At 40.3% G+C, this 26,280-nt stretch overlaps 1 protein-coding gene across 1 annotated transcript in view; it reads right to left on the bottom strand.

Moving 5' to 3' along the window:
- LOC128700221 (organic cation transporter protein-like) overlaps positions 1–26,280 on the bottom strand; it is a 205,704-nt gene that overhangs the window by 83,047 nt on the left and 96,377 nt on the right. Inside the window, exons 7-8 of the mRNA XM_070100826.1 lie at positions 13,688–13,822; positions 8,811–8,890 (exon numbers count right to left, since the gene is read on the bottom strand). Of these exons, the coding sequence (XP_069956927.1) occupies positions 8,811–8,890; positions 13,688–13,822 (215 nt within the window). The remainder of the gene's footprint in view (positions 1–8,810; positions 8,891–13,687; positions 13,823–26,280) is intronic.

Here is a 26,280-nt window from a genome sequence, read left to right as displayed (position 1 = left end):
GTTTTCCTATTACTGTTTTTAGTAATTTATACGGAAGAAGGGGTTACTGACTCATTGCTCCCGCCACTTCTCAATGGAGATAAAAAGAAATAGATAAGAACAAAAACTATTAAGAAAATATATGAAAATTTAGATGATAGTGTATACATATACGTGTACATGTGTATACATATACCTGTACATGTACATGTGTGGTGTGACCTAAGTGCCAGTAGAAATAGTAAGTTGTACATATTGTTTTGTGTGTTTATGAGACAGAAAAAGACACCAGCAATGCTACTATTGTGTCAAAAAGTTAGAGGTTTTTGTTTCACACACATTAGGCAGGACGGCAGTACTTCCCTGGATGTTTGGTGTCTACCAACCATAAGTGATTATTCTGTAAAGTAAAAGGACACAAGTGTAACTAATGTGACATTTTATTGTGACAACGTATCGCTCTCCAGGAGCTTTGTCAAGCCGATACAAAAAATACATGGACACAGAGGGTAAATATAGGCTTAGAGTGAGGTGTAATACTAGTGGTGGTAGAAGTAGTAGCAGTAGTAGTGATATAAGTTGTAGTAGTAGTAGTAGTAATACAATATGGTAGAACAATAAACTTGTACATGAGTAAAATGATATACAAGCTATAACTTGGGTAACATAAAAAAAGGTTAGAAGAATATTTCTATTGGAGGCTGGATAGAGAAAACCTGTTTCAGTGTTCATCCTCTGTAATGTGCTTGTGTAGTATTAACAGGAGAGACTATGTGATGGCAGGGTTTACTATTTTCAGGAGGATTCTTGCTAAGATTTCAGAGATGGTGAAGCTGCCTTTTTTTTATTTAATTGTATTAGAAACAGAGATTAGTGATGATTGAAGGCACTGGCGTCTGCGGACATTACTTCCTTTGATCACTGATTGGGCGTCACTGAATTTCATGAGATGATTGGTGGAATTTCGGTGTTGTACGCATCCGTTGTTCAAGTTATCGTTCCTAAATGCATAAATGTGTTCATTGAGGCGGTTGTCGAGGTTTCTTGCTGTTTCACCTACATAAATCCTGTCACAGCCTCCACAGGGTATAGTGTAAACCCATGCGTTGACTAGTTCGTGGTGCTTGGATTTTATCCTGGTTAGATCATTTATTGAAGTGCTGGAAGAGATGGCGATTCTATTGTTAGCTTGTGCAAGTACTTTAGAAACGTTCAGTGCAACCTGGCTGTTGGGAAGAATTATAATTGTTAGGGGTGGTGTTGGTGCGTGAAGAATTAATAATCTGAAGAGCTCTTTTCTTGCAGTCTTTGATGAAAAAGGAAGGAAAATGTAAATCAGTGAAGAGTTTGTGAATGTATGTACATTCCTCATCAAGAAACTCAGGACTACAAATTCGGTAAGTTCTTAGGAAAATTCCGATGACGGTGCCTCTTTTAGTCTTAGAATCTTGACTGAAATAGAAGTGTGTGAGATCATTTTTATTGGTAGGTTTCCGATAAACTTGAAATCTTAGGTTGTTATCTACTTTGTGAATGAGGACGTCTAGGAAAGGTAGCTTGTCACTGGACTCTTCTTCTAGTGTAAACTGGATCGCCGGTTCAACTGCGTTGAGCCTTGCCTGTAGATTCCGTACATCAAAACGTTTGGGAGTTATTACGGGGACGTCGTCCACGTAACGTAACCAAGTGACGCTTGAGGGGATGATATCGGTGAAGTGTTCAGCCTCTAGGTGTTCCAGGTATAAGTTGGCTAGGACGGCACTGATGGGGGACCCCATTCCCATGCCGTAGGTTTGTTTGTAGAGCTTGTTATTGAAAGAAAAGCAGTTGAAATTAACACAGAGTCCAATCAAGTCAACAAAATCTCCGGGAGGTAGAGGAAGATTAAGGTCCTGATTTTCTTTACATCGTAGAACATCGATGGCTTGTGTGGTAGGTACTTTAGTGAAGAAGGAAGTCACGTCCAAACTGCTCAGTTTCTTGTTACAGATGGAGAGGTTTCGGATGCGGTTGAGAAAGCCGCCTGAATGCTTAAGATTATCGGGGTTGATGGTCCCGAGAAGGCACAGCCAACCTCCAACAGAAGATCAAACTCAATCGCAAACTTCAGTACCTCTGCACTAACAGTCGATGGAAGGAAATGGACTGGAATCCCTGATAAACAATTTATCGTTACTCACCTTAACTGACTACGAGAAACAAGCACTGAGTCTGGGACTCAAATTTACCACTAATATACGCAAACCTACTTCCAGAAGGGTTATATACTGAGCATTCTCACTGCAGCTTTATGTGAACCTTCTTCTACCAATCATCCTAGACGATATATCACTGCCCTTAAGGACTTCGCCAACGACCCAAACATTATCGTCACCACCGCCGACAAAGGAGGTGGAGTCGTCATACTCAACACCAGTGACTACAACACCAAAATGATGGACCTTTTGAATGATCAGTCTACATACGGACCCATCAACACACAACAGTGGGAAACACTCACCAAAGATTTTCTATACAAAACCAGATAAATGCTCAAACGCACTAGAGAAAGGAAGAAACTTCTGTACTTGTTACCCAGCAACCCTAAACCAGCACACATGTATGGTTTACCCAAGACCCATCAACATAATATTCCTCTCAGACCAATCACATCAGATATAGGCAGTGCACCGCACAAACTAGCCGGAGTTCTTGCCAAACATATTTCCTGCCTTCTGGGGACCATCAGCCCCACTCATCTTAAGCATTCAGGCGACCTTCTCAACCCCATCCGGAACCTCTCCATCCGTAACATCTTCTTTTTTTATTATAATAATAATAATCCATCCGTAACAAGAAACTAAGCAGTTTGGACGTGAATTCCCTCTTCACTAAAGTACCTACCACACAAGCTTCAGTGAGAATGCCCTGTATATAACCCTTCTGGAAGTAGGTTTACGTATGTTAGTGGTAAATTTGAGTCCCCAGACTCAGTGCTTGTTTCTCGTAGTCAGTTAAGTTGCGTGACGATAGGTTGTTTATCAGGGATTCCCTTCCATTTCCTTCCATCGACTGTTAGTGCAGAGGTACTGAAGTTTGCGATTGAGTTTGATCTTCTGTTGGAGGTTGGTTGTGCCTTCTGGGGACCAACAACCCCGCTCATCATAAGAATTCTGGTGACTTTCTCAACCGCATCCGTAACCTCTCCATCCGTAACAAGAAACTAAGCAAATTGGACGTGGTTTTCCACTTCACTAAAGTATCTACCACAGGCATCGATGTTCTACGACGTAAAGTCAATCAAGACTTTAATCTTCCTCTACCTCCCGAAGATTTTGTTGACCTGATTGAACTCTGCGTTAATTTCAACTGTTTTTCTTTCAATAACAAGCTCTACAAACAAACCTACGGCATGGAAATGGGGTCCCCCATCAGTGCCGTCCTAGCCAACTTATACATGGAACACCTAGAGTCCGAACACTTCGCCAGCATCATCCCCTCAAGCGTCATTTGGTTACGTTACGTGGACGATGTCCTCGTAATAACTCCCAAACGTTTTGATGTACGGAATCTTCAGGCAAGGCTCAACACAGTTGAACCGGCGATCCAGTTTACCCTAGAAGAAGAGTCCAGTGACAAGCTACCTTTCCTCGACGTCCTCATTCACAAAGTAGATAACAACCTAAGATTTCAAGTTTATCGGAAACCTACCAATAAAAATGATCTCACACACTTCTATTTCAGTCAAGATACTAAGACTAAAAGAGACACCGTCATCGGATTTTTCCTAAGAACTTACCGAATTTGTAGTCCTGAGTTTCTTGACGAGGAATGCACATACATTCACCAACTCTTCACTGATTTACATTTTCCTTCCCTTTTCATCAAAGACTGCAAGAAAAGAGCTCTTCAGATCATTAATTCTCCACGCACAAATACCACTCCTAACACAGTTATAATTCTTCCTAACAGCCAGGTTGCACTGAACGTTTCTAAAGTACTTTCACAAGCTAACAATAGAGTCGCCATCGTTTCCAGCACTTCAATAAAGGACCAGGACAAAATCCAACCACCACGTACCAGTCAACACAGGAGTTTACACTATACCCTGTGGAGGCTGCGACAAGATTTATGTAGGTGAAACAGCAAGAAACCTCGACACCCGCCTCAATGAACACATTCATGCATTTACGAACGATAACCTGAACAACGCCTGTGTACAACACCGAAATTCCACCAATCATCTCATGAAATTCAGGGACGCCCAATCAGTGATCAAAGAAACTAATTTCCGCAGACGCCAGTGCCTTGAATCTTCACTAATAGCTGTTTCTAATACAATTAAACAAAACCAAGGCAGCTTCACCATCTCTGAAGTCTTAGCAAAATCCTACAGAAAACAATGAACCCTGCCATCACATAGTCTCTCCTGTTAATACTACACAAGCACATTACAGAGGATGAACACTGAAACAGGTTTCCTCTAATCCAACCTATAATAGAATTATTTGTCTAATCTCTTTTTATGCTACCCAAGTAATAGCATTCATATTCTTTTACTCATGTCCCAGGATGCGACCCACACCAGTCGACTAACACCCGGGTACCCATTATTACTCTTGGATGAACATAGACAACCGATGTAAACTATACCACGGGCGGGGTTAGAACCCGCGATCAAAGAGTCTCAGAACTCCAGACCGACGCATTGTCCACTGGACCAACTAGCCACAGATGTAAAGAAACACGCCCAATATTTCTACCGTCGCCAGGAATCGAACCCAGATACTCGCAGTGTGAAGCAAGAGCTTTAACCACCAGACCACGGGACATTTCTTGTGCAATATTATTCTTATATTTCATTTATTTTGTGCATGTTTACGTTCAGTAATTATGTGCAAATTGTTCACAAGGTTGTCCAGGAGTTTAAACAACTGTTTGTGAACTTGTCAACATTTTCACGAGTAAATGTTGAACTCAACAATGTTTTACTTGTTTTAGAGTGTAACCTGGAGTGCAAGTGTTATAGTGACACTGCAGGAATAACTTGAGTTGAGAATCATCTGTGGGTATTACCCAAGTCTAAATTAATTTCAAAGCTTCAGTTTTGCGTCAACGTTTCTGCAGAGGCAGACACGGTGGACATCTGACTCTTGTATTCCTGTTTGTATGTACAGTGCTCGTCACTGCATTATGCCGGGTGAGCGCCTCGGCACAATGTTGTGATGAAAATCAAAGACCTACCAAACGGGGGGGGGGGTTCGTCAGTGCATTCTGTTGGGTAGCAGCCATTAGCATGACATCTCGGCCTGCTGCCACACTTCACAGTGACTTCTCGTTGTTCAAGTGGCTGCCGGGGTGAAAAGAGATGTAGTACTGTTCTCTCACCTGCCCCATCTTTTGTGAAGTGTTCCCTTTGATATTGGGGCCATACATGTTTGATTATGGTAAAAGGAAGTCTTTAACATCTGAAACTATAGCTCAAATCATTGGGCTTCACAAAGTTGGGCACCAGACGAAAGAAATAATGAAGAATGATGGTGCGTGTTAACGTTCAGTGAGGAACTGGATGCAGCGTTTTAAGGCTGGTGGCGGCATCGAGTTACTGTTTGCTTAACGTTTTAAGGCTGGTGGCGGCGTCGAGTTACTGTTTGCTTAACATTTTAAGGCTGGTGGCGGCGTCGAGTTACTGTTTGCTTAACGTTTTAAGGCTGGTGGCGGCGTCGAGTTACTGTTTGCTTAACATTTTAAGGCTGGTGGCGGCGTAGAGTTACTGTTTGCTTAACGTTTTAAGGCTGGTGGCGGCGTCGAGTAATTTCTTGACGTGTTTGACTATGTGTGGGTTCCAAACTGGTGCTGCATACTCTAGTATGGGCCTGACGTACACAGTGTATAAAGTTTTGAACGATTCTTTACTGAGATACCGGAACGCTATTCTCAGGTTTGCCAAGCGCCCATATGCCGCAGCAGTTAACCGGTTAATGTGTGCTTCTGGCGTTGTACTCGATATTATACTCACTCCTAGGTCTTTCTCCTTGAGTGAGGTTTGCAGCCTTTGTCCTCCTAGCCTATATTCTCTCTGCGGTCTTCTTTGCCCTCCTCGTAATCTTCATGACTTTGCATTTGATGGGGTTAAATTCTAGGAGCCAGTTTCTGGACCACACATCCAGCCTGTCCAGGTCTCTTTGTAGACCTGTCTGGTCCGCGTCTGTTTTAATTCTCCTCATTAACTTCACGTCATCTGCAAACAGGGGCACTTCTAAGTCTATCCCTTCCGTCATGTCGTTCACATATACCAAGAATAGCACTGGTCCCAGGACTGACCCTTGTGGGACCCCGCTCGTCACTGGCGCCCACTGTGATACATCATCACGGACCATGACTAGCTGTTGCCTCCCTGTTAGGTATTCTCTGATCCACTGCAGTGCCCTTCCTGTTATATGTGCCTGTTCCTCTAGCTTCTGTACTAATCTCTTGTGAGGAACTGTGTCGAAGGCCTTCTTGCAGTCCAAGAAAATGCAATCAACCCACCCCTCCATCTCATTTCTTACTTCAGCTACCTTGTCATAAAACTCTAGTAGGTTTATGACACAGGATTTGCCTTCCATAAATCCGTGCTGGATGTCGTTTATAATCTTGTTCCACTCCAGGTGCTCCACCACTCTCCTCCTGATAATCTTTTCCAAGGCTTTGCATACTATACATGTCAGTGACACTGGTCTATAATTTAGTGCTTCATTTCTGTCTCCTTTCTTAAAGATGGGGACTACATTTGCCTTCTTCCATACTTTAGGTAGTTGCCCACTTTCAAGGGAAGTGTTGAAGATTTTGGTTAGTGGCACACGTAGTGTCCTTGCTTCCTCTCTAAGGACCCACGGAGAGATGTTGTCCTGTCCCACCGCCTTTGAGGTATCAAGGTCACTTAGGAGCCTCTCCACCTCCTCTTCAGTTGTGTGTAATTCATCCAACTCTTGTTGGTATATCCCTTGTTGCTGTACCCCACTGTTTTGTCTTCCCGTTGTCCCTTCAGCCTCCACTGTAAATACTTCTTGAAATCTCATGCTGAGCTGCTCACATACCTCCTGGTCGTTTCTTGTGAGCTCCCCACCTTCTTTCCTCAGCCTGATTACCTGGTCCTTGATTGTTGTCTTCCACCTGATGTGGCTGTAGAGTAGTTTCGGGTCAGACTTTCGATGCTTTGTCATTTTCATACTGCCGCTGCGCCTCAATCCTTATCTGTGCATACTCATTTCTGGCTCGTCGACTAATCTTTTTATTCTCCTGAGTCCTTTGCCTTTTGTACTTTTTCCATTCTCTAGAGCACTTAGTTTTTGCCTCCCTGCACCTTCAGGTAAACCAAGGGCTCGTTCTGTCCTTCCCATTATTTCTGTTACCCTTGGGAACAAACCTTTCCTCTGCCTCCTTGTATTTTGTTGTTACAAAGTCCATAATTTCGTTTACTGATTTTCCTACCAACTCCTGTTCCCACTGAACCTCCTGCAGGGAGGTCCTCATTCCCGTGTAGTACCCCCTTTCATAGTTTACCTTTTTTCTTTCTACTCCTGTTACCCTTTCCACTTTTAGCTCCACGATGTATTCAAAGTTCATAACGTGGTCACTAGCTCCAAGGGGCCTTTCATATGTGATGTGCTCAATGTCTGAGCTACTCAGGGTGAACACGAGGTCCAGTCTTGCTGGTTCATCCTCCCCTCTCTCTCTCTGGTAGTATCCCTAACATGTTGGTGCATGAGATTTGCCAGCACCACATCCATCATCCTGGCTTTCCATGTTTCAGGACCCCCATGTGGCTCCAGGTTTTCCCAATCAATCTCCCTGTGACTGAAGTCGCCCATGACCAGTAACGTCGCTCTACTTGAGTGAGCCCTTCTTGCCACCTCAGCTAGAGTGTCCACCATTGCTCTGTTGCACTAATCATATTCCTCTCTTGGCCTCCTGCAGTTCTGTGGTGGATTATACATCACTGAAATGACTACCTTGTGTTCCCCTGACTGAACTGTACTTACTATGTAATCCATTTCTCCAATCTCATCCATACCTTCCATTTCTTGATAACCCCACCGGTTTTTTATTAGTAGTGCAGCCCCTCCTCTCCCCCCCCCCCTGCTCCTTCTATCCTTTCTCAGGATCTGATATCCGGGTGGGAAGATTGCATCTATTATTATCCCAGTGAGTTTTGTTTCTGTAACTGCTACAATGTCTGGGGACAACTCCTTGATTCTTTCATGCCACTCCTCACATTTATTCGTTATTCCATCCGCATTCGTGTACCAAACCTTCAACTTCTTTTCAATAACTGTGGTCTGGGGAGAGAGGTGGGTTAGGGGGAGTAGGTACCCTGGCAGGGGCCTATAGGAGGTTGGTGTTGGGGTGGGGTCTGTGGTGTGGGATGTGGGGGAAGAGGGCCTATGGGGGCTTACAGTGGGGGAGGGGGTTGCGGTGAGGGGGATGGGGATAGAGGGTACAGTCTGTGGGTTTCTGTTGGTTACTGTGAGGGTGGGGTTTGTGGTTAGGGGGATGGGGGGAGAGGGTACATTGTGTGGGTTACTGAGGGTTACTGTGGGGGTGGGGTTTATGCATATATGTATGTATGTATATATGTACGTATGTATGTATGCGTGCGTGTGTGTATACACAGTAATTTGTTTTAAGACTGACAGTTCATCATTTTACGTCAACTAAAAAAAATGTCTTATCCTGAACTAAAGTATTATTTCATTTCTAGTGGAAATTAAAAATGTCAAATGAACCTGCCTAATAAACAATGTGTGTTTTACATGAGTGAAATGGCAATGGTGTGGGCATGGAATCTGCCGTATTGCCAGAGAGTTTACCTTCTGGAATAAACCCGGATATGAAGCACGAGAATCCGCCAAGTAACAGCACGAAGGAGAGCGAACCCTTACGTCCCAGTCTGTGGAATAACAGTAATAACCTTCACGACACTTGCACATGTACTCTTATTATGACTAAAGACACTATACTGATTATCTTTAATGACTCTTTACCTAAACATACGTTGTTGTTGGTAAGTTTATTCAGGTATGCACAAATACAGTTACATAGATTATCATACATAGCAGAATATGTGTAAAGAACCTGGGATAACCCAAAAGTCGGAGTAACTTATTTCGATCGACACCATGCCCAGCCCTTCTAGGGCAGGGTAGGTGCCTCAGCCAGAACTTGCAGCTCACAAGACTGTCATTCCCATTAGCCCCCTTGGGGCGGGGATGGCAGACCAGAGAGGCCTAGCTTCTCCCTACGAGCCCCGTGAGGGTGAGGAATGTGGCTAGGCCTGGGGATAGTTGGTCCCAAAGATGAGGGGGTACTTGTACCTCCTCCTATGGGAGACTTAGGTCTCAGACACTCCCTAAAGAGGGAGCCAAGGCCGGGCCGCCACTTGGAAAAGGCCCGGGCCGGGAGAATACCGGCGAATTTTTGATAATAATAATGACTTATTTCCAATGGGGTCCTTTTAATACCTTATTATTATACTATAAAGGAGATAATATCTTATTATTATACTATAAAGGAGATAATATCTTATTATTATTCTATCTCAAGGAGATATATAAAGAGTTATTTACATTTACATGTATGTTAGCTAAAAAAAAAAATAATTCTCCTCCCATTCTGTCGCTACATTCATCAGACACCTTTTGGCACTCTTCTTGAACTGGTTCATGCTATGACTGGCTTTGACATGTGCGGGTAGTCTGTTCCATTCCTTTATTGCTGTACAATAAAAGGTGTTCGAAGCCTGGCCACTGACTGTGGCTACTACAAAGTTGTGCTCTCTCTCCCCCTAGTACTATGATTGCTGCGGTTCCCAACCTTGACAAAATTGACAGCAAGATATTCTGGACACTGTTTGTGAGCAATTTTACAAACTTGATTTAGCTTCAGTTGTTTTACTCTGTCTTCAACATCCTGTAATTCATCCTGGCCTACATGCTCTCTTGGTCCCAGGTCCAGGATGAATCTTACCATTTTGTTCTGGGTGATTTATAGTCTATCCTTCAGTTTTTTGCCAAGGCAGAGTACCATGAAGAGCAAGCGTAATCCATATGAAACTGTATAAGAGCAACTGTATGCGAGCCTCAGTAGGTAGACACTGTGCTTGTGTGTCGAGGAACTTCAGTCTGGCATTCGCTTTCTGTACTACACTGTTACTTTTGAATTCTCCTGACATGCATGGGACAAAGGGGATTTCCAGATATTCTACTGAGGAAACTGAAGTGATGGGCTCCTCATTACACTGTACATTAAAGTTATTTACCGATATCAGTTTCTGTTTCATGCCGAAGAGTATGGCTTCAGTTTACCCAAGATGTAACGATAGTTTGTTATCTACTAACCATTTGCTGCAGGACTTCAATTCCAGTGTTAATACCTTAGCTATATCATGTTGGTCTTTACCTGACACTAACAGAGCACTGTCATCTGCATACAATGAGAGTTTGTACTTGACACTGATGGACATGTTGACATAACATAGGAATAATAAGGGACCCAGAATTCTGCAGTGGATAACTCCACATGTTTTTGTTGTCATTATTATTATTATTATTATTATTATTGTCATTATTATTAGTGTTAGTATTATTGTTGTTGTTGTTCTTGTTGTTGTTGTTGTTCTTGTTGACAGCATAGTTGCTGATCCCCTACATGTTTGTATAGCTTATCTGAGTATCATAGTTAGTACCATCCATATGTTTTACATACATGACCCCTTGCTAGGCCTAGTGACTAGTTTGTATGACGTCGATTGATGCCGATGTGAGCGCAGCGTTCCCGTGATCACGCTTTCTTTCTCCACGCTTAGGTCTACCAGGCAATAGGACAGGCCAGTCTGGGCTCCCCTTTCACACTCTGCTAATATAAGTGATACCATCCAACAAGTGTGTTTAACTCCAGCCATCACATCTCCACGAACCCTCTCAACATTGTTGTTGTTGTTTTTGTTGTTGTAGCTGTTATTATTAGTATTGTTGTTGTTATTATTAATATTAATGGAGATAAATGGTATAAAATACTGACACGATGGAAAATAAACACATAAGCAGTATAATGAGATCCTTTATTGACAACGTTTCGCCCACACAGTGGGATTTACCAAGACACAAACACATCTCTTTGTGACTTGATAAAGCCCACTGTGTGGGCGAAACGTTGCCAATAAAGAATCATATACTGCATTGGTGTTTATTTATCCATTATTATTATTATTATTATTATTATTATTATTATTATTATTATTATTATTATTATTATTATTATTATCATCAATAAAATATTCACTAATAAGTGCTAAACTACTCAAGGAATTTACAATCAGTAGAGAAATAAAATAGCTCTTCCTCTTACTGTCTAATAAAATAAGAGAATTATGGTTTAATTTAAAGAACAACAAACTTAATATAACACTGTTTTTATAGCCAGTGTTTGTAAACCACATTTAGATTAGCACACTGTTGGTTTAACCTCTAAAACAGGTAATTGGCCTTAAAATTAATTTAGATGTACAGCATATAAGTCACATTTTATCTGATACCTCGCCGTATATATTTGGTTTTTATACGAAGAATGGAAAAAATAATGAATAGGGGAACATTGATTGTTTTCATTGGAATTTCTTAGGAATATTAGATCCAAAAATATTCTTATAAGATATTCAGTATTTACAGATTTATTTTTTTTAAGATCAAGTGGCTCGGTTGACATTGCACTCGGCTCCCATACTGAATGTTAGGGGTTTAATCCCCGGCAAGGGTAAAAACGTTTGGCTGTCCCTGCTAAAATAGCAGTAAGTAGGTACTTGGTGTTAGTTGATTGTTGCAGGTCGTATCCTAGGTGGTGGTAGTATACCTTAGTTAGTATTGTGCTGAGATAGGATAACAGCTCCTAGTCTGCAAAACTGATGTGTAGACAAAGTGTTCAACTAGTTATCTTTATGTTGCTCCATGCACAAGGTACACACACCATAGTTGACATCAATGACATACTACTATATAGAAAGCCCCTTGTTATGCTGAGCATTTCCCGCAAATTAGGTCAGTTTTTGTCCCAGGATGCGACTCACACCAGTCGACTAACACCCAGGTACCCATTTTAAACTGATGGGTGAACAGGGACAGTGACAGAAGGTGTCTTATGGAAACACGTCCCTAATGTTTTCCAGCCGTACTGGAGGATATTCGATCTCCAGACCTCGGTGTGAAAATATAAACACATATACAGTTTAATGTGATCCTTTATTTACAACGTTTCGTCCACGTTTCATGTCACAAACAGATCTTCCTGGGGTGGAAGGTACGCGAGTATTTATAGTCAGGTTCAGAATGCTGTGGTCAGGTGGAGAATGCTGCATCTGAGTGGGGTTATAGAGTCTAAAATCTTGGGTAGCTTGGAAGGGAGATTGGATAAGTTTGTGAGCAGACCTTCTGCAGTGTTCTTCCATTCCTATGCTCTTATGTGGGATAGCGATGAAGAAGTTTCTTGGCAAGTGGTTCAGCTATGTTATAGAAGCCACTATTCTGGTTGAAGTTGTCGGATATAAAGATAAGCGATGATTCCAGGATTCTTCGGTATTGAGTGTTGTCTTCTCTGGCGATAAGTCTTGAGTTTCTGTAGTTAACTAAATGGTTGCGTGAATTGCGGTGTTGTACACAGGCATTCCTTGTATCGTCAGTCCTGCTTGCGTATTGGTGTTATGAAATACGTGTTTGGAGGTCTCTTGATGTTTCGCCCACGTATAATTTGCTGCAGTCATTACAAGGGATTATGTATACCCCTGCAGAGGATGGAAACTTGTCCTGTCCCTTGTAATGACTGCAGCAAATTATACGTGGGCGAAACATCAAGAGACCTCCAAACACGTATTTCATAACACCAATACGCAAGCAGGTCTGACGATAGAAGGAATGCCTGTGTACAACACCGCAATTCACACAACCATTTAGTTAACTACATAAACTCAAGACTTATCGCCACAGAAGACAACACTCAATATCGAAGAATCCTGGAATCATCGCTTGTCTTTATATCCGACAATTTCAACCAGAGCAATGGCTTCTATAACATAGCTGAGAAACTTGCCAAGAAACTTCTTCATAAATAAAACCATACCATGGGCGGGATTGAACCCGCGGTCAGAGAGTCTCAAAACTCCAGACCGTCGCTTTAGCTAACGCGACGGTCCGGAGTTTTGAGACTCTCTGACCGCGGGCTCAATCCCGCCCGAGGTATGGTTTGTTTGCAATCGTGTCATTACGATTTCGTGAGTCAAACTTCTTCATTGCTATCCCACATAAGAACATAGGAATGGAAGAACACTGCAGAAGGTCTGCTCACAAACTTATCCAATCTCCCTTCCAAGCTACCCAAGATTTTAGACTCCATAACCCCACTTGGTAGATCATCAGATGCAGCATTCTCCACCTGACCTCAACTTTCTGAAGCTGACTATAAATACTCGCGTACCTTCCATCCCAGGAAGATCTGTTTGTGACTTGAAAAAGCCCACTGTGTGGGCGAAACGTTGTCAATAAAGGATCACATTAAACTGCATATGTGTTTATATTTCCATTGTGTCGGTATTTATACCATTTAATTCCAGACCTCGGTGTGAGTTGAGTGCGCTAGCGATCGAGTTACATCCCACCACATTTCCGCCACATCCCCCGCCCACCAAGCATGAGTCCATTACCTGTCAAGGGCGAAATAGGAGAAGATGCAGGATGGAATCTCGATAAGCATACTGGCGATAAAGTTCACAAACACATTGCCACCCAAATTGCTAGTGTTCGAGGATAATCCGAAGTACACGAGAGTGATGACAGACCTGTAAAACACATGGATATTACTGTTATTATACCGAACCTTTTCATTAGGATAGGTAAGAAGCAGAGGCATGCAGAGGGGGAGGGGCGAAGGGGCGGTGGCGCCGGGCATCACCAGACCTCTGCACGACACTGATAAGAAGGCGAGATTAATCAAACCTGATCCGAAGGTGCAGAGAGAGTTTTTAATTTCTTTGATCAAAAATTTGGAAGAAGAATTACCTACAGAGAAAATATAAGGCAGCAAAAAATAAAAAAATAAGTTATGTGAACGCTAATCTCTCAAGGAACAATAACCGTCAGGAATAGTAGAGCCTCGATAATGCATCCACTGATAGACAAAGCAAGCATTCTACTCTTGCAGCCAGACTTACCAGTGATATATGTAATGTGACTCAACTTCTCACCCTCAAGTGAGATGCTGGTCAATATCCCGGGGATAATTAAGACTTCCTGAAGGGGGTTAAGTGGTTACCGAAGAACAATTAAGACTCCCTGAAGGGGGTTCCTTATGTGGTTGCAGGGAGATAATTAAGACTCCCTGAAGGGGGGGTCCTTTAAGTGGTTGCCAGGGGAGAAATAAGACTCCCTGAAGGGGGCTCCTTTAAGTGGTTGCCGGTGGGTAATTAAGACTCTCTGATGGGGGGTCCTTCAAGTGGTTGCCAGGGGAGAAATAAGACTCCCTGAAGGAGGGTCCTTTAAGTGGTTGCCAGGGGAGAAATAAGACTCCCTGAAGTGGGGTCCTTTAAGTAGTTGCCGGGGTACAATTAAGACTCCCTGAAGGGAGTTCCTTTAAGTGGTTGCCGGGGTACAATTAAGACTCCCTGATGGGGGTTCCTTTAAGTGGTTGCCGGTGGATAATTAAGACTCCCTGAAGGGGGTTCCTTTAAGTGATTGCCAGGGGAGAAATAGGACTCCCTGATGGGGGTTTCCCTAAGTGGTTGCCTGTATTTTTTCCTTCCAGCAAAGTTCAACATGAGGCCTCATCTGATCAACTTCAAATTTTAATTAATGTTGCATGGTTACTAAGGTCAGGTTAGTGTAACAACTGGCAAGTGCAGCTACCTCATAATTAATGTTATTACTCATTCCATGATTCTTGTAATGGATCCAATATTTTTCAAACATCTCAGTGATACATCACAGTGATACATCTCAGTGATACATCACAGTGATACATCTCAGTGATACATCTCAGTGATACATCACAGTGATACATCACAGTGATACATCACAGTGATACATCACAGTGATACATCTCAGTGATACATCTCAGTGATACATCACAGTGATACATCTCAGTGATACATCACAGTGATACATCACAGTGATACATCTCAGTGATACATCACAGTGATACATCTCAGTGATACATCACAGTGATACATCTCAGTGATACACCTCATTATATATCTCATTATACATCTCAGTGATGCATCTCAGTGATACATCTCAGTGATACATCTCAGTGATACATCTCAGTGATACATCTCATTATACATCTCAGTGATGCATCTCAGTGATACATCTCAGTGATAAATCTCAGTGATACATCTCATTATACATCTCAGTGATGCATCTCAGTGATACATCTCAGTGATAAATCTCAGTGATACATCTCAGTGATACATCTCAGTGATACATCTCAGTGATACATCTCTGATACATCTTAGTGATACGTCTCAGTGATACGTCTCAGTGATACATCTCAGTGATACATCTCAGTGATACATCTCATTATACATCTCAGTGATGCATCTCAGTGATACATCTCAGTGATAAATCTCAGTGATACATCTCAGTGATACATCTCGGTGATACATCTCAGTGATACATCTCATTATACATCTCAGTGATATATCTCAGTGATACATCTCAGTGATACATCTCTTTGATACATCTCAGTGATACATCTCATTATACATCTCAGTGATACATCTCAGTGATACATCTCAGTGATACATCTCAGTGATACATCTCAGTGACACATCTCAGTGATACATCTCAGTGATACATCTCATTATATATCTCAGTGATACATCTCAGTGATACATCTCAGTGATACATCTCATTATGCATCTCAGTGATACATCTCTTTGATACATCTCAGTGATACATCTCAGTGATACATCTCAGTGATACATCTCAGTGATACATCTCAGTGATACATCTCAGTGATACATCTCAGTGATACATCTCAGTGATACATCTCAGTGATACATCTCAGTGATACATCTCAGTGATACATTTGAATTATTACACTTAATAGAAACCAGTTCGAAAAATATTGAAAACTAAATTCCTTTAACAAGTCAACAATAAAATTATTTTACGAATAAGATTGAAGAGAATTTCAATTTACAGAGAAAAGAAATTTGAGAATTTCAGAAGCTCTTATTTTAATGGCGTTTTAAAATGAAGTGAGATTCAGAAGCTCTTATTTTTGTACCATTTCGTCCTAGAGCGGCCCATTCTTATGGGCTCTTACTTTCTTTAAGGTTTCCGTTAATAATATGATTCACTAGATCGTAGTAACGGTATTACAAACAAATCACGGAACGGGTAGGATTTGAACTCAAGGCGAGTCCATAAACTTCAGGCCAGTGCGTTAACCACTGGGCTATTTGGCTATAAGATTCATCCAACTTAGTATACTTCAATACACCATAGGGAGGTTAGCATGGGCCACCACTGTAGCTATAAATGCGAGTTTTTACAAATGAATCTCCCTCAAGTTCGGTTGTAGAGAACTCTACCTCAAGTCCCCTTAAAGCCGCCATCTTGTCTCACGAAATCGTAATAACACGACTGCAAACCAACCACGAAACGGGTAAGGTTTGAACCCATGTTGAGTAAGTCCTAAAACTCCAGGCCGAGTAGCTTACGCACTGGCCAGGAGTCTTAGTACTCACGTGCCATGGGTTCGAACCATACCCGTTCACTGGATTCTTATAACAGAACGCTTTATTGAATTGACTTAAAATTTTCAGCACTGCTTCAATATAGCTACGGGAGGGTTTATGATACAGTCGACAGGTGCTAGTGTCCTCTGGTCATTACTTTGCAGATTTTGATTTCATTGAGTTAACTTGAGAAATCCTCTTCTGCTCAGCTTCATGTTTTTAACACTATTATATTGTACCTAGATGATGGCTGGTATTGTTAGTGGAGTGTAAGTGCTAGTTTGATCATCCAGTTTACCAGATGGTATAACATTAGCTTAGAACATAAAGAGAGATCTGTAATAGGCATACTGGCACATGCTAGGTAGGTCTAACTCACACCCACACTCATACGTCTACCTTACCAACCTGCTAGGTACATGAATTATCCACGACTCTTACCTAATGTTCTAACTTAATTAGTAAATTTTCCTACTTAGAACCCATTGGTGTGAGTTCTGAATTATTTAGATATTTTTAGCAAGTTATTTGTATCCCTTTATTTATTTCTGTATTCCAAATGTACACATCTAATACCCTTCCTATTTCCAGAGAGTTTAAATTCAGTCCCCTCAATCTGCCTCACAGAAAGATTTCTGATACATGGGATCAACATTGTCATTCTTGTGATGAATGGTTTGAAAAATCGACAAGTTGAAGATTGAGACACTTATGCAGCATATGGGAATCTTTATTCAGGAAACGTTTCGCCACACAGTGGCTTCATCAGTCCAATACAAAGAGGAAGGCGTAAGGAGAGGAGGAGTATGAGGTAATCATACCAGGCTGAGGGACTGATTACCTCATACTCCTCCTCTCCTTACGCCTTCCTCTTTGTATTGGACTGATGAAGCCACTGTGTGGCGAAACGTTTCCTGAATAAAGATTCCCATATGCTGCATAAGTGTCTCAATCTTCAACATTGTCATTCTTCACTGTATGTTTTCAAGCGCATTTATATCTATCACGTAAAACAGATCATAACTGTACAGTATATTCTAAAAGTGGTTTAACAAGATAAAGTTGATGCACTAACTGAGGAGTCATATTAATTTTACATCTTGATGTAAGCCCAAAATTTCTCGAGTCCATATTTATTGCCCAACACTTATGCACAATTATTGTGGCTTTAGATTGCCACTAACCAGGACTCCTAAATCTACATTGTTTACTTTGTAATTATCATGGTTTATTTATTTTCTTAGGGTTTAAACCTTACATATGTCAAGGCTCCTGCCACTTCTCTGACCACTGCATCAATCATTCCCGATTGTTTCGTATCTCTCTAGTGTTTTCATCAGAATTTGTTTGATGGTCTGTTTTAGTGTCCACGGTAAACTTTTAATTCGGGGTGGACCTTTAACAACGTCATGTTTTGAATACAAGCCTTCACCAATGCTTTGTAAAGTCGCGTAATGGATATCCCCTGCCAGTTAATCAGCACTCCTTGCCGCGTCAACAACTCCTGAACCACTATCTGCCTCGCGACTGGGTTAACCCTGGTACTATCCCTTCCCCTCACAGTCTTCCTCTCACCAACCTTTTCTTCCACTATCCCCACTTCCCCGCTCCCCCCACAAGGGTCATACCTATTCTCTCAGTTCAGTTCAGTTCTTTTTAATGCCGCTATTATTCCCTCGTCTATTTCATTTATGTAAATTATAAACAGTCCCATTGAAGCATCACTAGCAACAGATCTCCTGATATCTCCCAACTCATACAAGCTCTCTGTAAACTGTGTTCTCTGTAAACTGTGTTCTCTGTAAACTGTGTTCTCTGTAAACTGTGTTCTCTGTAAACTGTGTTCTCTGTGAACTGTGTTCTCTGTGCATCGATCATTCATGAAATTTCTTTTAATCCTCGTACATCTACTTTCGTTAAGATAAGATTTCGTTTGGATTTTTAACCCCAGGAAAGTCAGTGCGTCATCGAGGACTGTCTGTCTTATTGCCATCGTGGTCCTCAATCTTGTCCCCCAGGATGCCACCCACACCAGTTAACTAACACCCAGGTACCTACTTGCTGCTAGGTGAATATGACAACAGGTGTAATGAAACGTGTCGAAATATTTCTACCCCGCCGGGAATCGAACCCGAGCCCTCCGTGTGTTAAGTGAGAGTAAAGCTCTCGCTGCATCACAAAAAGTTTTTGAAATCCATATATACAATGTTGTATTCTGTATTATGATCTATAATCTTTATTATGATCTATAATCTGCTACTTCAAATACCTTAGTAAAAAAAATTACCAAATTACCGTAAAATATATATATATATATATATATATATATATATATATATATATATATATATATATATATATATATATATATATATATATATATATATTTGTAATAACATCAAATTGATTCTTCTGAATGACATCAATATTTAATGGCTGTTGAATCTTATGAAAAATAATAAATTTTGTGGGCTTAGGCTTATTGGGGCAGAACTTCTAATTTTCTGACTAGTAATTAAAAATTTGTTGGGGAGAATGCATCTTCTGGTCGGTTTCAAACTTTTAGTGATCAAGTGTTTTTCAGAAACGAAGTGTCACCTTTGGGTTTTGTAAATTATAGCTTGTCAGTTTTATTAATCAAATTGAATTCATTAATAAAACTGGTTGATGTCTTGTGATTGACTTCAGAATTAAAATGCTGTTGAATCTTAGAGAAAAAAGAGGATTAATTGATATTTGTATTTTAGTGCAAAATTAAGCAAGAACGCACGACAGACTGGCTTCAAACTTTCGATGTTGACATCTTAAGACCATAACTTCTGAGTAGTTACAACCTTAAAGTGTTTTTTGGGATGTTCACCACAGTGAGATAATTAGAGAAAGTTTTCTTACTGGTTTATAATTCCAACTCTCGTATTTCTTAGTACAGGGAATCAACTAATTTTGGGCTGAATCTTACTGTATCCAGCTGGTCCAGTGGCTAGCGCGTCGGTCTGGAGTTTCATGACTCTCTGATCGCGGGTTCTAACCCCGCTAGTGGTATGGTTTAAATCTTAGTCTTTTACTGAATAGATTGTGATAATATTTTCCATGTAATTATGTATTCTTTGTATTTGCTTCTACTTATCATAACTGACGTTATCTGTACCAGGAACCTGTGCCGGACTCTACGACGTTCCTATAATCTACAAGAAGCTGAATTATACACTACTGAAATATGTTTTGCAAAATACAGCCAACAAAGTGCATCTAGGAATTGATGTGGCTGTTAGAAGTAACGAGTTTAACTAACTTGTGGTGTCCCGTGGCCTGGTGCAAAAGCTCTCGCTTCACACGGTGAAGGTCCGGGTTCGATTCGCGGCGAAGGGGTGGAAATATCGGACGTTTCCTTACACCGGTTGTCTATGTTTCCCTTCAGTAAAATGGGTACCTGGGTGTTAGTGGACTGGTGTGGGTCGCATCCTGGGTGTTAGAGGACTGGTGTGGGTCGCATCCTGGAACAAAACTGACCGAATTTGCGGGAAATTCTCAGCATAACAAGCGACTTTCTATATAGTAGTATGTCATTGATGTCAGCTATGGCCTGTATACCTTGTACATGTACTGGTAGTAAATAAAGATATTATTATTATTATTATTATTATTATTTTTATTATTATTATTATTATTATTATTATTATTATTATTATTATTATTATTATTATTATTTTTAAAGCACAATAACTCACTTCTTCAGGTGAGAAGTATAGTGCCCAAAGTTGTGGAAAAAAATTCTTAAGAATATTACAGTTCAAAGTGACAGTCAGACTGTGATGTCTGGGCTTTCGCATGAACCGTCACTGAATTGGACTTTCTAAATGTTACAGAATTTTTAAAACTAAACAAATTCTCAAAATGTGTTTGACATTATTTCATTTATTTTTTTTTTCTTTCTTAGATATTGTCTAAGTTATAAATACCAATAAAACAAAGATTTTTAGTAATTTGTAGCGAATTAAAGAAAGGTGAGAAAAATATTATTCCAGCACTGGTTCAGACTTGTTATACAGTACTGGTTCAGACTTGTTATACAGTACTGGTTCAGACTTGTTATACAGTACTGGTTCAGACTTGTTATACAGTACTGGTTCAGACTTGTTATACGGTACTGGATCAGACTTGTCATACAGTACTGGTTCAGACTTGTTATACAGTACTGGATCAGACTTATTATACAATACTGGTTCAGACTTGTTATACAGTACTGGTTCAGACTTGTTATACAGTACTGGTTCAGACTTGTTATACAGTACTGGTTCAGACTTGTTATACAGTACTGGTTCAGACTTGTTATACAGTACTGGTTCAGACTTGTTATACAGTACTGGTTCAGACTTGTTATACAGTACTGGTTAAGACTTGTTATACAGTACTGGTTCAGACTTGTTATACAGTACTGGTTCAGACTTGTTATACAGCACTGGATCAGACTTGTTATACAGTACTGGTTCAGACTTGTTATACAGTACTGGTTCAGACTTGTTATACAGTACTGGATCAGACTTGTCATACAGTACTGGTTCAGACTTGTTATACAGTACTGGATCAGACTTGTTATACAGTACTGGTTCAGACTTGTTATACAGTACTGGTTCAGACTTGTTATACAGTACTGGTTCAGACTTGTTATACAGTACTGGTTCAGACTTGTTATACAGTACTGGTTCAGACTTGTTATACAGTACTGGTTCAGACTTGTTATACAGTACTGGTTCAGACTTGTTATACAGTACTGGTTCAGACTTGTTATACAGTACTGGTTCAGACTTGTTATACAGCACTGGATCAGACTTGTTATACAGTACTGGTTCAGACTTGTTATACAGTACTGGTTCAGACTTGTTATACAGTACTGGATCAGACTTGTCATACAGTACTGGTTCAGACTTGTTATACAGTACTGGATCAGACTTGTTATACAGTACTGGTTCAGACTTGTTATACAGTACTGGTTCAGACTTGTTATACAGTACTGGTTCAGACTTGTTATACAGTATTGGTTCAGACTTGTTATACAGTACTGGTTCAGACTTGTTATACAGTACTGGTTCAGACTTGTTATACAGTACTGGTTCAGACTTGTTATACAGTACTGGTTCAGACTTGTTATACAGCACTGGATCAGACTTGTTTTACAGTACTGGTTCAGACTTGTTATACAGTACTGGTTCAGACTTGTTATACAGTACTGGATCAGACTTGTCATACAGTACTGCTTCAGACTTGTTATACAGTACTGGATCAGACTTGTTATACAGTACTGGTTCAGACTTGTTATACAGTACTGGTTCAGACTTGTTATACAGTACTGGTTCAGACTTGTTATACAGTACTGGTTCAGACTTGTTATACAGTACTGGTTCAGACTTGTTATACAGTACTGGTTCAGACTTGTTATACAGTACTGGTTCAGACTTGTTATACAGTACTGGTTCAGACTTGTTATACAGTACTGGTTCAGACTTGTTATACAGCACTGGATCAGACTTGTTATACAGTACTGGTTCAGACTTGTTATACAGTACTGGTTCAGACTTGTTATACAGTACTGGATCAGACTTGTCATGCAGTACTGGTTCAGACTTGTTATACAGTACTGGATCAGACTTGTTATACAGTACTGGTTCAGACTTGTTATACAGTACTGATTCAGACTTGTTATACAGTACTGGATCAGACTTGTTATACAGTACTGGTTCAGACTTTTTATACAGTACTGGTTCAGACTTGTTATACAGTACTGGTTCAGACTTGTTATACAGTACTGTTCAGACTTGTTATACAGTATTGGATCAGACTTGTTATACAGTACTGGTTCAGACTTGTTTTACAGAACTGGTTCAGACTTGTTATACAGTACTGGATCAGACTTGTTATACAGTACTGGTTCAGACTTGTTATACAGTACTGGATCAGACTTGTTATACAGTACTGGTTCAGACTTGTTATACAGTACTGGTTCAGACTTGTTATACAGTACTGGATCAGACTTGTTATACAGTACTGGTTCAGACTTGTTATACAGTACTGGTTCAGACTTGTTATACAGTACTGGTTCAGACTTGTTATACAGTACTGGTTAAGACTTGTTATACAGTACTGTTCAGACTTGTTATACAGTACTGGTTCAGACTTGTTATACAGTACTGGTTCAGAATTGTTATACAGTACTGTTCAGACTTGTTATACAGTACTGGTTCAGAATTGTTATACAGTACTGTTCAGACTTGTTATACAGTACTGGTTCAGACTTGTTATTACCTGGAGTTTACCTGGAGAGAGTTCCGGGGGTCAACGCCACCGCGGCCCGGTCTGTGACCAGGCCTCCTGGTGGATCAGAGCCTGATCATCCAGGCTGTTGCTGCTGGCTGCACGCAAACCAACGTACAGTACTGGTTCAGACTTGTTATACAGTACTGGTTCAGACTTGTTATACAGTACTGGTTCAGAGTTGTTATACAGTACTGGTTCAGACTTGTTATACAGTACTGGTTCAGACTTGTTATACAGTACTGGTTCAGACTTGTTATACAGTACTGGTTCAGACTTGTTATACAGTACTGGTTCAGACTTGTTATACAGTACTGGTTCAGACGTGTTATACAGTACTGGTTCAGACTTGTTATACAGTACTGGTTCAGACTTGTTATACAGTACTGTTCAGACTTGTTATACAGTACTGGTTCAGACTTGTTATACAGTACTGGTTCAGACTTGTTATACAGTACTGGTTCAGACTTGTTATACAGTACTGGTTCAGACTTTTTATACAGTACTGTTCAGACTTGTTATACAGTACTGGTTCAGACTTGTTATACAGTACTGGTTCAGACTTGTTATACAGTACTGGTTCAGACTTGTTATACAGTACTGGTTCAGACTTGTTATACAGTACTGGTTCAGACTTGTTATACAGTACTGGTTCAGACTTGTTATACAGTACTGGTTCAGACTTGTTATACAGTACTGGTTCAGACTTGTTATACAGTACTGGTTCAGACTTGTTATACAGTACTGTTCAGACTTGTTATACAGTACTGGTTCAGACTTGTTATACAGTACTGGTTCAGAATTGTTATACAGTACTGGTTCAGACTTGTTATACAGTAATGGTTCAGACTTGTTATACAGTACTGGTTCAGACTTGTTATACAGTACTGGTTCAGACTTGTTATACAGTACTGGTTCAGACTTGTTATACAGTACTGGTTCAGACTTATTATACAGTACTGGTTCAGACTTGTTAAACAGTACTTTTTCAGACTTGTTATACAGTACTGGTTCAGACTTGTTATACAGTACTGGTTCAGACTTGTTATACAGTACTGGTTCAGACTTGTTATACAGTACTGGTTCAGACTTGTTATACAGTACTGGATCAGACTTGTTATACAGTACTGGTTCAGACTTGTTATACAGTACTGTTCAGACTTGTTATACAGTACTGGTTCAGACTTGTTATACAGTACTGGTTCAGACTTGTTATACAGTACTGGTTCAGACTTGTTATACAGTACTGGTTCAGACTTGTTATACAGTACTGGTTCAGACTTGTTATACAGTACTGGTTCAGACTTGTTATACAGTACTGGTTCAGACTTGTTATACAGTACTGTTCAGACTTGTTATACAGTACTGGTTCAGACTTGTTATACAGTACTGGTTCAGACTTGTTATACAGTACTGGTTCAGACTTGTTATACAGTACTGTTCAGACTTGTTATACAGTACTGGTTCAGACTTGCTATAGAGTACTGGTTCAGACTTGTTATACAGTACTGGTTCAGACTTGTTATACAGTACTGGTTCAGACTTGTTATACAGTACTGGTTCAGACTTGTTATACTGTACTGTTCTGACTTGTTATACAGTACTGGTTCAGACTTGGTATACAGTACTGGTTCAGACTTGTTATACAGTACTGGTTCAGACTTGTTATACAGTACTGGTTCAGACTTGTTATACAGTACTGTTCAGACTTGTTATACAGTACTGGTTCAGACTTGTTATACAGTACTGGTTCAGACTTGTTATACAGTACTGTTCAGACTTGTTATACAGTACTGGTTCAGACTTGTTATACAGTACTGTTCAGACTTGTTATACAGTACTGGTTCAGACTTGTTATACAGTACTGGTTCAGACTTGTTATACAGTACTGGTTCAGACTTGTTATACAGTACTCAGACTTGTTACAGACTTGTTATACAGTACTGGTTCAGACTTGTTATACAGTACTGGTTCAGACTTGTTATACAGTACAGTATTGGTTCAGACCTGTTATACAGTACTGGTTCAGACTTGTTATACAGTACTGTTCAGACTTGTTATACAGTACTGGTTTAGACTTGTTATACACTGGTTCAGACTTGTTATACAGTACTGGTTCAGACTTGTTATACAGTACTGGTTCAGACTTGTTATACAGTACTGGTTCAGACTTGTTATTCAGTACTGTTCAGACTTGTTATACAGTACTGATTCAGACTTGTTATACAGTACTGGTTCAGATTGTTATACAGTACTGGTTCAGACTTGTTATACAGTACTGTTCAGACTTGTTATACAGTACTGGTTCAGACTTGTTATACAGTACTGGTTCAGACTTGTTATACAGTACTGGTTCAGACTTGTTATACAGTACTGGATCAGACTTGTTATACAGTACTGGTTCAGACTTGTTATACAGTACTGGTTCAGACTTGTTATACAGTACTGGTTCAGACTTGTTATACAGTACTGGTTCAGACTTGTTATACAGTACTGGTTCAGACTTGTTATACATACTGGTTCAGACTTGTTATACAGTACTGGTTCAGACTTGTTATACAGTACTGGTTCAGACTTGTTATACAGTACTGGTTCAGACTTGTTATACAGTACTGGTTCAGACTTGTTATACAGTACTGGTTCAGACTTGTTATACAGTACTGGTTCAGACTTGTTATACAGTACTGGTTCAGACTTGTTATACAGTACTGGTTCAGACTTGTTATACAGTACTGGATCAGACTTGTTATACAGTACTGGTTCAGACTTGTTATACAGTACTGGTTCAGACTTGTTATACAGTACTGGTTCAGACTTGTTATACAGTACTGGTTCAGACTTGTTATACAGTACTGGATCAGACTTGTTATACAGTACTGGTTCAGACTTGTTATACAGTACTGGTTCAGACTTGTTATACAGTACTGGTTCAGACTTGTTATACAGTACTGTTCAGACATGTTATACAGTAAGGGATCAGACTTGTTATACAGTACTGGTTCAGACTTGTTATACAGTACTGGTTCAGACTTGTTATACAGTACTGGTTCAGACTTGTTATACAGTACTGGTTCAGACTTGTTATACAGTACTGGATCAGACTTGTTATACAGTACTGGTTCAGACTTGTTATACAGTACTGGTTCAGACTTGTTATACAGTACTGGATCAGACTTGTTATACAGTACTGGTTCAGACTTGTTATACAGTACTGGTTCAGACTTGTTATACAGTACTGGTTCAGACTT

This window comes from Cherax quadricarinatus, chromosome 74, assembly GCF_038502225.1.
Source record: "Cherax quadricarinatus isolate ZL_2023a chromosome 74, ASM3850222v1, whole genome shotgun sequence".
Lineage (NCBI taxonomy): Eukaryota > Metazoa > Arthropoda > Malacostraca > Decapoda > Parastacidae > Cherax > Cherax quadricarinatus.
Note: the sequence above shows the minus strand (reverse complement) of the source record. Positions and strands in the feature narration are given on the sequence as shown.